Genomic DNA, 14,413 nt, shown 5'->3' on the forward strand with positions numbered 1-14,413 from the left:
TCTTGACATAGTACCCTAACAGTCAACATGTACATAGTATATGTCTGAAGATACCAATCCTCAAAAATCTGTAAGAGTATATTCGATAGCATATTGGCTATCTTAGCCGTGATCAGATCATCCTGAAATTTATGTCAATATCCATAGGGAATTTCAATATTACAGCTCTGTAAAAGTAGTCATGATTTTAATTTGAACATATTTTAAAATCACACCACCTTTGCAGATGATGAGAGTAAGTTATATGATTTGAAATAAATCTATTTGTTATTTTTTCTAAACATGTTTTTTCTAAACATGTTCTCATGTTTTTTCTAAACATGTTCTTTACTTTAAATCATAAAGAATGAAAGATCTGTTTACTTAATTTAAAATTAAAAGAATTTAAACATTTTATTCTCATAGACGATAAACGAGTAATTGCAAAAAAAAAAGAACAAAATTCCCCTAATCACCACTCTATTGCTATGAAATATAAACATAACTTTTTTGGTAAAACTTGTGGAGAACGCTCTGTTTTAAAATTGAATTAAAATTTAAATTACATTCCATTTTAAACATTTTTTAAATTGCACATGTGCCAAAAAATCAAAAGTAATTGATAAAAAATTAAAAATTTAGTTAAGAAAATGGATAGCACGACAATCAATATGTGCACATGTTGCAAATATAAGAATTTTTATACAATAGTCAAATTTTGGGAACAAGAAGATTTAAGTAGGATGTTTCTCATTGAAATTCTGAAAGCTGTTCTTTACATGTGGAGGTTGGGGTGTCTATTCTGAAAGCCGTTCTTTACATAGGGAGGTTGAGGGTGTTTATTGTGAAAGCCGTTCTTAACATGGGGAGGTTAGGGTGTTTATTCCAAAAGCCGTTCTTAACATCGGGAGACTGAGGGTGTTTACTCTGAAAGCCGTTCTTAACATCGGGAGGTTAAGGTGTCTATTCCAAAAGCCATTCCTAACATGGGAAAGTTGAGGGTGTTTATTCTGAAAACCATTCTTTACATGGGGAGGTCAGGGTGTCTATTCCGAAAGCCGTTCTTAATGTGGGGAGGTTGGAGGTGTTTATTTATTGTAAGCATATCCGAAAACCTATAAAAGTCGACATTTCCAATGTGAACGGTGAGTCAAACCTATGTAAAAAAAAAAAAAAAAAAAAAAATACCAAAAGGTATACCAAATTAACTTTTTTCGTTTAAAAATTACATTATTTTGTTTGGTTAACAAAATTTATTTTTTATAAGAAAAATCTTTTGTTTATTTTTTTATATAAAAAGTATGATTGTTGAATGTTATTTTTTCAATTACTTTTGATTTTGGAGCACATGCGCGATAAAAAAACAATTAAATCGGAATGAAATTTAAATTTCAGTTCCATTCTTAAAACAAGCGTAAAAAACAGCGTTTGCCCCAAGTTTTGCCTTTTTTTTTTTTTAAATAATAAACGCTTTTTATTTATTTTAAACAATATATACATGACGTTTTTTTAATTTAAAACAATATGATCACATATTTAATAAGTAATTATTTTATTGTAATTTATTAATCTATATATTTATTTAAGGAATAATCCTTTTAAAAACAAAATATATTATGAATTCTTCTGTTCACAAATACACATAAAAAAGTTAATATGAATTTTGGTACTAGTACACTTATTGATCCGTGATGAAATAATAACATTATTATTTAAAAAGCCATTCTTAACATGGGGAGAGGATGGGGTTTTGTAACTATCTTATACATTAACCTTACAAGTGAATAAAAAACATATCATAAAACTTTAAAAAATCTTGGAAATATGATTTAAAAAATAGCGCAGATCAGTAAGTTCACTTGCACCTGGATTTTTTTAAAGTTTAACAATTATGAAAAAAAAAAATTAATAAATACACATCAAAATTAAATTTAAACTGCATGACAATGAGAAATCCAGTACATTATATTGCCGAAGAAATTGCATTTAATAATACTATCATTTATTTTATTAATTAAAATATTTTCCTTTTAAAAGTATTATCCTTGCGGCAAATAAACAGTAAGTTACAAATTATACTACTACTACTACTACTACTACTACTACTAGCAATAATAATAATAATAATAATAATTAAATAATTCATAATAAAATAAACAAATAATAATAAGTAAATTATAAATAATTAAATATGTGATGAATTCCTGACTTCCATTTTTTTTGCGTCAATACAACTCCTACAGTTTGAGTACAGAAAAAAAAGACTGATTTTATTTATTTATGATTCGAAACCAAAAGCCAGTAGGCTTTTTTTCGAAAGCACCATTATTCTAGAAAAGAACCAATATTAATACAAAAAAGTGTTCATTATTGATATTTTATCTGGCAAATCCTGTTTTTATTGTAACAAATGAAAAATAAAAAAAGGTTTATATTGTTTAAAATTTTTAAAAAGTCGATATTGTTTCAATTTTTTAAAAATGTCCTGTATATATTATTTAAAATAAGGAAGTGTTTATTATATATAAAAAAAGGTTCTGTTTATATTGCTTGTGGTCAGAAGCTAAGAAAAACAGAAGTTTTACCGTGGGTGTGCAGCGAGTGAGTTCAGGCCGAGAAAAGGAAAAACAAAGATCATGGCCAGCATTTTATTACGTGTGTTCTCACAAAATCTTATGTGCATGTGAAGCTGGAAACGACGAAACGAGCTTCATTTTTCGGTGCTAGTGAGATTCCAGATCCGGCAGGAGAGTAGGTGCAAAGGGAGTGGAGATTCTTCTTTCTCGGAATTATTCCCTATTGTGTGTTTGAGGTGAATTCCCCCCCTCGGGAGGTGCAAAAGGACCGTGCCCCCCCCCCCTTTTTTAAAGATAGTATTTTCAAGCTATTTCGGCTATGGCCAACGCTGGTTTAAGCAACATGATTAAGCCTTTTAATGGCGACGGTGATGTGGTGGCGGAGCTTAAAAAGTGGACCTTGTGACAAAGATTCAAAAGTTGGACGATGTGGCCGCAGTAATACCACTGTTTCTAGAAGGGGATGTGCTGGCCCTCTATTTGGAGCTCAGCGAACGAGATCAGGGTGACACAGACGCCATCAAGGGTCGACTGATCGAAGTTTTTGCAGAGGGGCCTTTCAAGGCCTTTAATAAGTTGAAGGAGAAGAGGTGGACTGGTGAATCCGTTGATATCTACGCGGAGATTGGTTGAGTTGTCAGGCATCAGGAGACACGCCATGAGTCGCGTAGTCAAAATGACATTCATTACTGGGTTCCCGGAAGAGATATCGAACCGTTTGCAGCAGGTCCCGGGAGTGGAGACACTGGATGTGAGTGAGCTGCTCAAAACTGCAAAGATCTCTGTGAGCACCCAGCCACGGAGTCTGGAGGAACAACAGACAGGAACTTTTTTCCATATGCGGGAAGTTGATCGGACATTACCCCGTTGCTGGCTGGCTTAGACAAGCATGCAGCTACATAAAGAGGCATGCCGAAGGAAGAGGATGGGATGATAAAGTGGGAGGAAGAACGTTCACCATGATGGAAGAGCTCCTGAAAGAAGTGGAACGGCAAGACAGTCTGGGGAACCTGGAAGGTACCGCGAACATTGGATGGAGTTGTGTAGTGTGATGCAAGTAGCATTGCAACAGGAGTCATCTTGGAAGTTGGAGGAGTGGTTGCAGAAGATGCGGCCTGGTTAAGGAAGAAGAATGATGTCAGCCACATCAATGTAGCGGAATTAGATGCAATAATCAAAGGCGTCAATCTGGCCTTGAAATGGGGACTGCATGACATCTGCATCAAAACAGACTCTGCCACTGTGTTTGCATGGCTAAAGTCCCTCATTTCAAGCGAAAAAAGGATAAGAACAAAAGAGGCAGCAGAGATGTTAGTGAAGCACAGGCTTGGGATGCTAGCTGAGCTGATGCAGGAGTTTTGTTTGAAGCTTCGCGTAAACATGGTGGTTTCTGAGAAGAACCGAGCAGATGTTATCACGAGAGTGAAGAAGAGCTGGCTTTTGCCAAGAAAGATGTTGTTGCTGCATTGGATCTAGATGATGTTGGCTTGTGAGAGCTGCACAATCTGCACCATATGGAGGTAGAGAGGACGTGGTACTTGGTGAAGAAAGTTGACCCGAGTGTCACCAAGGAGCAAGTGAGGCAAGTGGTCAGGACATGCGACAGATGTCAGTCGATTGATCCTGCTTCAAGCACGTATGAAGCTGGTCAATTGGGGGTGAGTGGGGCTTGGGAGAGACTGGCATGCGATGCCACCCATTACAGAGGTGGACTTTACCTGACCATGATTGACTGCAGGCCTGGGCGATTTGCTCTATGGAAGAAACTACGTGCAGGAACAGGCAATGATATAGTGGCAATCCTCGATGAGGTGTTTTTGGAGCGAGGCCCTGTGGAAGAGCTGTTAACTGACAACGGGATCGCATTTAAGTCAATAGCAGTGACGGAAGTAATGAAGAAATGGAATATCCAACAATTTTTCAGAGCTGCCTACAGACCCAGTGGCAACAGGATCATGGAGAGAAGCCACATAAAGGCAGTTGCAGAAAGAGGAGGCACCTCACCTGAGCATGCTGTCTTCTGGTATATGTCGCCTAGATTGGTACAAGTGCCAGAGACGGCTCCACAAACGTCAACGTTCGCATATTCCTGGAGACATCCTAGAATTGAGCTGGCAAGCAGAGAGGCAGAGGCCACAGGGACCATTAAACTCAGGGATGAGGTATGGGTGAAGCCACCGGGGGCGCGCTGCACCACACAATGGAGTAGAGGTTGCGTGACTGAGAGGAACACCAGAAACAACATTGTGGTGGACGAAGTACAGCGGTATATTCTCAACATCAGACCAGTGGAAGGCGAAGCAATGGAGGGGAATGTGCAGCAACAGAAGGAGGACGAGACACCTCAGAGGCCAAGTAGAGAGAGGCGACCACCACAGTGGATGAGAGAATACGAAATATGATCTTGAGATCAGGGGGTGTGTAGTCAGAAGGTAAGAAAAACAAGTCTTACCGTGGGTGTGCAGCGAGTGAGTTCAGGCCGAGAAAAGGAAAAACAAAGATGGCGGCCAGCATTTTATTACGTATGTTCTCACAAAATCCCGTGTGTGCGTGAAGCTGAAAACTACAAAACGAGATTCATTTTTCAGTGCTAGTGAAATTCCAGATCTGGCAGGAGAATAGGTGCAACGGTAGCAGTGTCAGAAATTTTGTGAAAACTATTGAATAATTCCACCCGCCATCTTTCAAAGCTTATAACGCCTCGAAAAATGTCATTCAAGCCCTAATTTTTTTTTCAATTAAAGGAGCAAGGACCAAGGTTTCATTTAAAAAAAAAAAAAACACACAAAAACAAACAACGTGGTTTTTTTTTTTAAAAAAGGTTTTAAACTTCGGAATTTACAGGTAAATTTCTAGAAAACACTACTTTTTTTTGTTTTTAAATTTTAATATAATATTTATTGATTTTTTATCTTCAATTTGTGATATATAAAACTTTGGTACATAAATTATTTACTTTTTAATAAACATTTGAAAATGGGGGGGGGGCGTGAATTAAAAAAATGTTTGTCTAAAATATTATATGCGGTTTATTGGAAAGAGCATAACATTTCACAATTGACCCTGAAAATATCGTAAAAATAGAATCGATAGAAAAATTTTGATAGATTTTTAAAGTTTAAAAATTGAAAAATACTGAACTCGTACCATTCAATTAATTTCATTACTATTTTTTTAAAAATATATCTATTACTTTTTATACAACTTTAGTAGTTTATTTTGGAAATATAATCCACAAAGAAAATAAACAACCCACCTTTAAAAGAGAAATTACGAGTTTTTTAAATATTTTATTTGCAGTTTCGTGTTAGGGGTGTCAAAAATTCCTACAAAAATTCTGATACACCTACTGCAACGGCGCAACAACGCCACGGGAGTGGAGTTTCTACTTTCTCGGATTTATTCCCTTTTGTGTGTTTGAGGTGACCCCTCCCCCTCTCCCTCAGGAGGTGCACAATGACCGTGCCCCATTTTTTTAAAGATAGTATTTTCATTGCTTATTATTGAAATCATGTCCTGCTTATTTTAAACTGCTTACATATTGTTTGCATTAACGGTGATTAGGGAAAATTGGTTCTTTTTATACGATATAGTGTTCGAGAGTATTTTGCCAATCTTGCATCGAGGAATATGTCAGATTGCCAAAGAATTTAAATATTTCATTCGTGTAGACGATAAAGGAGTAATTGCTTTCCTACTTTTCAAGTAAGTACTGTAACAAAACAAAACAAAAAAGCAAGCAACAGCTAAAAATCGCAAAGTAAAAGCATTATGATGATTCGCTGTAGTTTTCTCCCTTACATTTTCGACATATTCTGCAAATGCACTATAAAGCCAATAGTAAATTAATGTAGTAATACTTACGTTTTGTTTTACAATCTGCTTTCAATTGACTTTGTCTGCTTTTATAACGGAAACGATTTTTCACAAGTTAATGTCAAATTCAAGATGGCGAACAGAAAAGCAGGTTCGCAGAAAAAAAAGTTAAGAGGAAAATTAAGAAAAGGAAATCATTTCGAAATAGCGTCGACCTCTTCGTTGATATCACGGATAAAATTAGTATTATTTTATTTATTTCAATACTTAAATATTATTTTAACACTTAAAGAGAAAAATATTATAGCCTTCATCTTCATTAAATTGTTAATTTAATACGAATTACGGCACGCGACAACTAGACATTCTTTCGTTCTCAGATCTGGTATTTATGGTATGTGTTCAGTTTGATGATACCTTCCTCCCAAGCATTAGTTCATATTCAAAAATTGATTATTTCATTTAATTGTCTGTATCTCTCCCCCCCCCCTGCGAGGAGTACAGATGTGATTTCTCTGTTCGAGGAACTGGAGTAGTATCACTATGAAGTCACCGGGTTTGTATTACTGTACACATAGATTCGAAAAAGTTGTCAAAAAACAAATATATAACAAATAAATGTTATCAAAGGCAAGATAAGTTACTTTTCTACCAAACTGGATATATTTTTCGTGTTTTTATTCAATGTAACAATGTTTATTCAGCTCGAAAACCATACAGTGTTTACCGATTTATTGGAACATTCAAGATGGATTCTGATTCTCTCTTTAACACGGTAAGTCTGGGAAAAGATGTTATAAATAAAAAACCGGATAAAATACTGTTAAAAACTCGCCCAATACATGTTACTGTAACATAAGTTGACATATATTCGGCGGTTTTAATAGTATTTTTTCTAGTTTTTTATTTATAACACCTTTTTCCAAACTTACGGTGTTAAAGAGGGTGTGAGACGCCATCTTGAATTTTCGAATACATCGGTAAACACTGTATGTTTTTCGAGCTGAATAAATATGTTACATTGAATAAAAACACGAAAAATATATCCAGTTTGGCAGAAAAGTAACTTATCTTGCCTTTGATAACATTTATTTGTTATATATTTGTTTTTTGACAACTTTTTCGAATCTATGTGCACAGTAATACAAACCCAAGTCACCTTGTGTCTGACCTTATCGTTGTAAGAAGCATCTTTAGATTAGATTCAAAATTTATTTGTTTATGGTAAACATTTGACATTGAGAATGTTATGTCCCTTTAATTAGAACTCTCTTTCCTTCGAATCATGATCTTTCTATTTTGGTTAAGACTTAAAAAAAAAAAAAAAAAAAAAAAAGACGTAAAACGTAACACCCGTTGTGTGAAACTTCTTTAATATTTTGACCACTATGTAAATATTCAAACATATCTCACTTGATAGACTTATGTTTAACGGCGATGAAAGCAATTAAATTCATGGGACATTATTATTATTGTTATTATTATCATTAATATTATTACTACTACTATGGTTATTAGCTACTATCAATTAATATCATTCCTTCTTTTTTATTTACTTGTAATGTCGACTAAAGGAAATTGCTGGGGAAAAGGGGAAAAGGTATGATAGAAAGAAGAGAGAGAGAGAGAGAGAGAGAGAGAGAGAGAGAGAGAACGTACTTACCAGAGGTTAAATTCAGCCGTTACTGGGATTGATTATTATTAGTTTTTTGTTATATATATATATATATATATATATATATATATATATATATATATATATATATATATATATATATATATATATATAGTAAATGTTCTTCGGGGGGACAAATAAAAAGTTCGTCTGGTGAAATTTACCACTTGTGTTACAAAGATGGCGTATGTTGTCACGCACGTGCGTTTCAAAGAAAGTTTTTGTATGTGTGTGTGTGTGTGTGTGTGTGTGTGTGTGTGTGTGTGTGTCAGCACGCCGTTTGTGAATCTGTTTTAACTGCTTGGGCCGCTTTCGTCGGAGAATAGTTTTTAGACCTGGTTCTAATTTAGTAATTTATCTGATGAAAATCACGTAAAATGACTTTTTTTTTTCTTTCTTTAGTGTAAAACCGTTTCACAAAAATAGCAATATATATATATATATATATATATATATATATATATATATATATATATATATATATATATATATATATATGACTGGCATTTCTTAGGAAGCGGATTCATATATACCTTATTTTTGTATGGTTTTACTGTTGTTCTCGCAAGTTCGTTTTTTTCTTTCTTTTTTTTCTCCTGGGTTTTTCTTGAAGATTGCGTGTATATATGCGCACGGGGTTCACCATATTATGGTATCATTACCATACATTAACATGGGTACTAATTAGAGGTCACCATTTCGGTAGGCTCCCACTTTGGGGCGCCTCCGATAACAGGGAGAACTGGAGAGTGGAGCGCTGAAATAGAAAGAAATACTGGTAAAAGAAGACATTGTCTTATAAAAACGAGGATGTGTAACGCGACTTTGTTATGAATGCATGAGGTTTTATATATGCAATGTATATGTGTGTTTTCCCGAAACTCGGGTTATAAAGAAAGACAGTGCATTTTGTAAAGTCTGTATTAATGTTCAATGCTCCTCTTGGCTACCTAACGGAAGCTGAGGAGTGAGGCGTGTGTTCTGTCTCTAGTCGCCGTGGAAGTAAGGACGTTTCTTTCACTCGAATGTCCCACGTAAACCGTTCCCGCTTTTCATTGGCTGGAACCTCTGATGACGTATAAGAAGAAAGGAAGGAAAAGAGAAAAGAGTAGGGAGAAAGAGAGAACTAAGGTGAGAATACAGCCTAGTCTCGTAGTAGTAGTAGTAGTAGCTTGCTACACTACCATGGACATATTTTTGGATAATTATTACTCTTTTTAGCAAAGTTAAATACATGTAGTGGTAGTAGCATAGGCACCGCCAAAACTGAGAGGGCAGGTCAGTACTTTTTGACGGACCGTCTTTTTTAAAATCTACCAAAAATCAGGTAATTATCCGATCAATAAGAAATTTTCAGCGATTATTAGGAGAAGAATGAACTTTATAACAGTGTACTTATTTTTCATAAACGATATTCATATATATATATATTTTTTTTGCTTACAAACCCCCCACCTTGTTTTGAAGTGGGAACAACTATGCTTAAAATAATCATCTGAAACTGAACAAAACATATTGTGTTGTTGTAAGGGACAGAATTATAGATTAAAATAATAAAAAAAATTGTTTGCATACCTTATTTTGACGTCTTAATATCAGAACTTCAATTGTGTTTAATTATCCCGCTTTTGAGTTTTGAAGTGTGAAATTCGGTGAATGTATTAAGTAAAATAATTAATTTAAGTTAAACAAAACAAAACAAAAATGTTTTTAATATTTATACGGAAAAAGCCATTTTAAAATATTTGATAAATAAATTAGCAATTTTTTTTTAGCGAGCCGAATAATGCATGACCATTATTAAACAGGGCATGCTTTGAATAATTGATACAAAAAAAAATCGATAAATATTGTGCCCTTTGTGTTAAAAATAGCATCATTTTTTTCGATCCCGTTTGAAAATGTTTGCCGCCTTTCGACTACGGTGAACCAAACGCGCTGAAATATTTTTTTTTTATTCTGCTTTAAATTGCCCCCCCCCCCATTTTGGGGAGCCTGCCCCCCACACACATACACATTAAAAACCAAACTCATACAAATGGTCACCCATCTGGTACTGGCCAGCCTCAGCTTAATAATACATTGAAATTTTCGTCACTGAAAAAAAAGTTTTTTTTGGCCTGTTTGGTCTTCCATAGTTTTCTTCTTATAAAACGCAAACGTAAACAGAGTCGATCTAGACTCTACATCGACGCGAAATATCTGGTTAGCTATATGAATAAGTGGAATTATTTGAAATTCAGGTACTTATATTATAATATTTTTGCATATTCTCTTTTAGAAAATCATCCTAAATCTTAGTTAGACAATAAATAAATTAATTAATTATTTCAAAAACCTTCTTTTTTTTTAATATTTATGTACGTTTTTTGTGCAAGACAAAAAATGTCAATTGTTAACTTTTGGGGAAAATTTAACATTTAAAATTTAATTAAAAATAGTAGAAAAAGTTTTACATTATTCTGTTTTCTATATGATAAAATTCAGGGTTTTATCTTTCTGGAAAAAAAAAGTTACTCAGAAATAATGGATTTTAATAAATGTAATTTAGTTTTAAAAAACAACAACAACTTGATTTTGCGGCTATTTTTGGCGGTGCCTATAGTAGCAGAGCAGAATCGAGATAGCGCCTCCGCTGCAGCATTATGCTTTCCAGGCCTATACACGATGTCGTAGCAGAAGCAGGCGTGTTCTAATTTCCACCTAGTAATCTTTTCGTTGTTTATTTTGCTTTTACTTTTAGGGTTGAACATGAAAGAAACAGATTTTCAATCAGTGATTAACTTAAAATGTTTTCCTAGTAACAAGTGTCTCCATTTTCTAATAGCTTCTACGATTGCATAAGCTTCCTTTTCCATGGCAGAATGTTTTGTTCGGCTGGGGTTAGAGTTCTAGAAAAGAAAGCCTCGGGCCGACTGTTTTGAGTTATGGAGGCGGCAATCGCATGATCGGAAGCATCCGTTTCAATTTCAAGCGGTGAATCAGATTCTATACTGGCCAGAGATGATTTAGCGATCTCCTTTAGGAGAAGGAAGGCATCAGCTTGTTTTTCAGTGAGTGGGAAACTACTGACTCTAGTTAAGGGATATAACTTTTCAGAAAAATTTGATATCCACTTAAAATAGTGCGAGAACATCCCCATTGCTCGTCGAAGTGCAGAGAGATTTTTCGGTATCGGTAGATCAGTCAACCCTTTGAGCCTGTGAGGGTGGGTCAGGTTTTACCGACACCTTGCTTATGGTATACCCAAGTAAGTCCACAGAATTAAGAGAATAAAGGCATTTATTTTTTATTCAGGGTTAAACCATATTTAGCCACACTTTCCATAAAGCCTTTCATGTTTCTATCATGTTCTGCTTGATTATGTCCAGAAATAGTGGCGTTGTTTATATAAGCATAAGTGCATCGTAGTTCTTCTTGCTTTATGATAGTTTCTTTTTCATAAATTTTGCGAAAAAAAATGAAGAAAACAGTTATTCATACTACAATGTAGGAATAAATGCTCACATTATTTTTGATAAATTTGAAATATTAGTTGATTGTGCAGCTACTGTCCATATTAGCAATGATGGAAAAATCATTAAAGTTTTATCCAGAGGTAAAGATTAATATAATGCTAAAAAAGGAATCGCTAAAATAACGTTGCACGATACAAGTAATATTAGACATAAAGAAAAAGAAAGAAGCTCTCTATTATCTAAATAATATTAACACGAAGCACGGTCTGAACACATAGCAAAAAAAAAAATGTTTGGCCATTCCCTGTATTTTTAAAATACCGAGCATTGCTACAGGAATGACCATTACTGAAAAAGATAGTACCATACAACCATGTGAAACTTGTATTCTTAGGAAAAGTCGAAATATGCGACCAAGAAAACTAGACGAAAAGGCTAGACTTTCTTTCGAACTAGTGCATTGTGATTTGGCTCCAGGCGTAGATCCCGTTAGTATGAATGGATTTAAGTATGACATAACATTCATTGCCGATTAGTCAAGCTATGTGATGGCATTTTTTATCAAGAAGAACAATAACTCAGTTGACGCAACAAATCAATTCTTGGTCGATAGTGCTCTTTATAGAAGTATTACCAGATTAAGAAGTGGTAATGATTCTTAATTCACACCAAGAGAATTCAAATCACGTTTTGTTCAACAGAAAATCCGACAAAAAACATCAGCCCGATATTCACCATGCCAAAAAATGGAACTGCTGAATGGGAATAAGGAACGCTATTTCTAATATCTACGTGCATGCTAACTGACTTTCATTTAACTCACGAGCTGCGCTCAACTCTTTTCTCTGTGCTACTCATATCCGTAATAGATGTTATAATAACAATAGTAAATTAACACCCTATGAACCATTAAAAGGAGGAAATCCAAATATTTAAAATATGAACATTTTTTTCATAGCATGTTACGTATATGTGTTCAATAAAACAAATTTACGGGAAAGGGATTTTTGTAGGATACGACAAAAACAATCTTACCTTTTTTAGTATATTTCAATATCTTAATCAATTTAATGAATAAAAATCGATGAGAATAAAACAAATAAACTTCTGATTCCTACGAAAAAAATATAGTAAATAGCAATAGCCAGCTTAGGATGACCGTTGGGCTGGGTTAGGTGTGTCAGAAATTTCATGAAAATAGTGAATAATTCCACCCCATCTTTCCAAGCTTATAACTCCTCGAAAAATGTAATTCAAGCCCTAATTTTTTTTTCAATTAAAGGAGCAAGGACCAAGGTTTCATTAAAAAAAAAACAAAAAAAAACACATTGTTTTTTTTTTCAAGAGGTTTTAAACTTCGGACTTTACAGGTAAATTTCTAAAAAACAGTACTTTTTTGTTGTTTTAAATTTAAATATATTATTTATTGACCTTTTCTCTTCAATTTGTGATATATAAGACTTTGGTGCATAAATTAATTATTTACTTTTTAATAGACATTTCAAAATGGGAAGCGTGAATTATTCGACCCCCTGTCTTTCCAAGCTTATAACTCCTCGAAAATGTAATTCAAGCCCTAATTTTTTTTCAATTAAAGGAGCAAGGACCAAGGTTCCATTAAAAATAAGAAAAAAACAAATAACGTGGTTTAAAAAAAGGGTTTTAAACTTCAAACTTTACAGGTAAATTTCTAAAAAAACACTACGTTTTTTTTTTGTTTGATTTAAATTTGAATATATTATTTATTGACCTTTTCTCTTCAATTTTTGAGTAAATTAATTATTTACTTTTCGGTGAGTAAATTAATTATTTACTTTTTAATAGACACTTGAAGATGGGGGGGCGTGAATTAAAAAAAAAACGTTTGTCTAAAATATTATATTCGGTTTATTGGAAAGAACATAACGCTGGGTATAACGGGATGAATGGCAGTTATAAAACCGAGATACAAGTTATCTATTGTAACAGAGAAAATAACCCATTTTTTTTTTAAGATCATGTCACAGGCAATAATCTAAGTGGTGGAGAAGGTATAAAATTATCTCTGGGAAAAACTAATACACTAAGACGTTCAATTACAGAAAACTGGAAGAATGGGCCAACCAACCAGGTATTTCCTGGATGAACTATCACAGGAATATATAAAGAAGGATTGAACTATCACAGGAATATATAAAGAAGGATTGAACTATCACAGGAATATATAAAGAAGGATTGAACTATCACATAAATATATAAAGAAGGATTGAACTATCACATGAATATATAAAGAAGGATTGAACTATCACATGAATATATAAAGAAGGATTGAACTATCACATGAATATATAAAGAAGGATTGAACTATCACATGAATATATAAAGAAGGATTGAACTATCACATGAATATATAAAGAAGGATTGAACTATCACAGGAATATATAAAGAATAGTTGAATTATCACATGAATATATAAAGAAGGATTGAACTATCACATGAATATATAAAGAAGGATTGAACTATCACAGGAATATATAAAGAAGGATTGAACTATCACAAGAATATATAAAGAAGGATTGAACTATCACATGAATATATAAAGAAGGATTGAACTATCACATGAATATATAAAGAAGGATTGAACTATCACATGAATATATAAAGAAGGATTGAACTATCACATGAATATATAAAGAAAGATTGAACTATCACATGAATATATAAAGAAGGATTGAACTATCACATGAATATATAAAGAAGGATTGAACTATCACATGAATATATAAAGAAGGATTGAACTATCACAGGAATATATAAAGAAGGATTGAACTATCACATGAATATATAAAGAAGGATTGAACTATCACATGAATATATAAAGAAGGATTGAACTATCACATGAATATATAAAGAATGATTGAACTATCACA

General features: G+C 33.5%; 1 protein-coding gene across 1 annotated transcript; it reads right to left on the minus strand.

Moving 5' to 3' along the window:
* Positions 1-10,876: 10,876 nt before the first annotated feature.
* LOC145245659 (uncharacterized) lies at positions 10,877-11,188 on the minus strand. The gene has a single exon (XM_080107218.1). The coding sequence runs from the start codon at positions 11,186-11,188 to the stop codon at positions 10,877-10,879; it is 312 nt and encodes a 103-aa protein (XP_079963344.1).
* Positions 11,189-14,413: the final 3,225 nt, after the last annotated feature.

The sequence above is a fragment of the Euprymna scolopes genome, chromosome 23, assembly GCF_053919585.1.
Source record: "Euprymna scolopes isolate OS-2025 chromosome 23, ASM5391958v1, whole genome shotgun sequence".
Lineage (NCBI taxonomy): Eukaryota > Metazoa > Mollusca > Cephalopoda > Sepiida > Sepiolidae > Euprymna > Euprymna scolopes.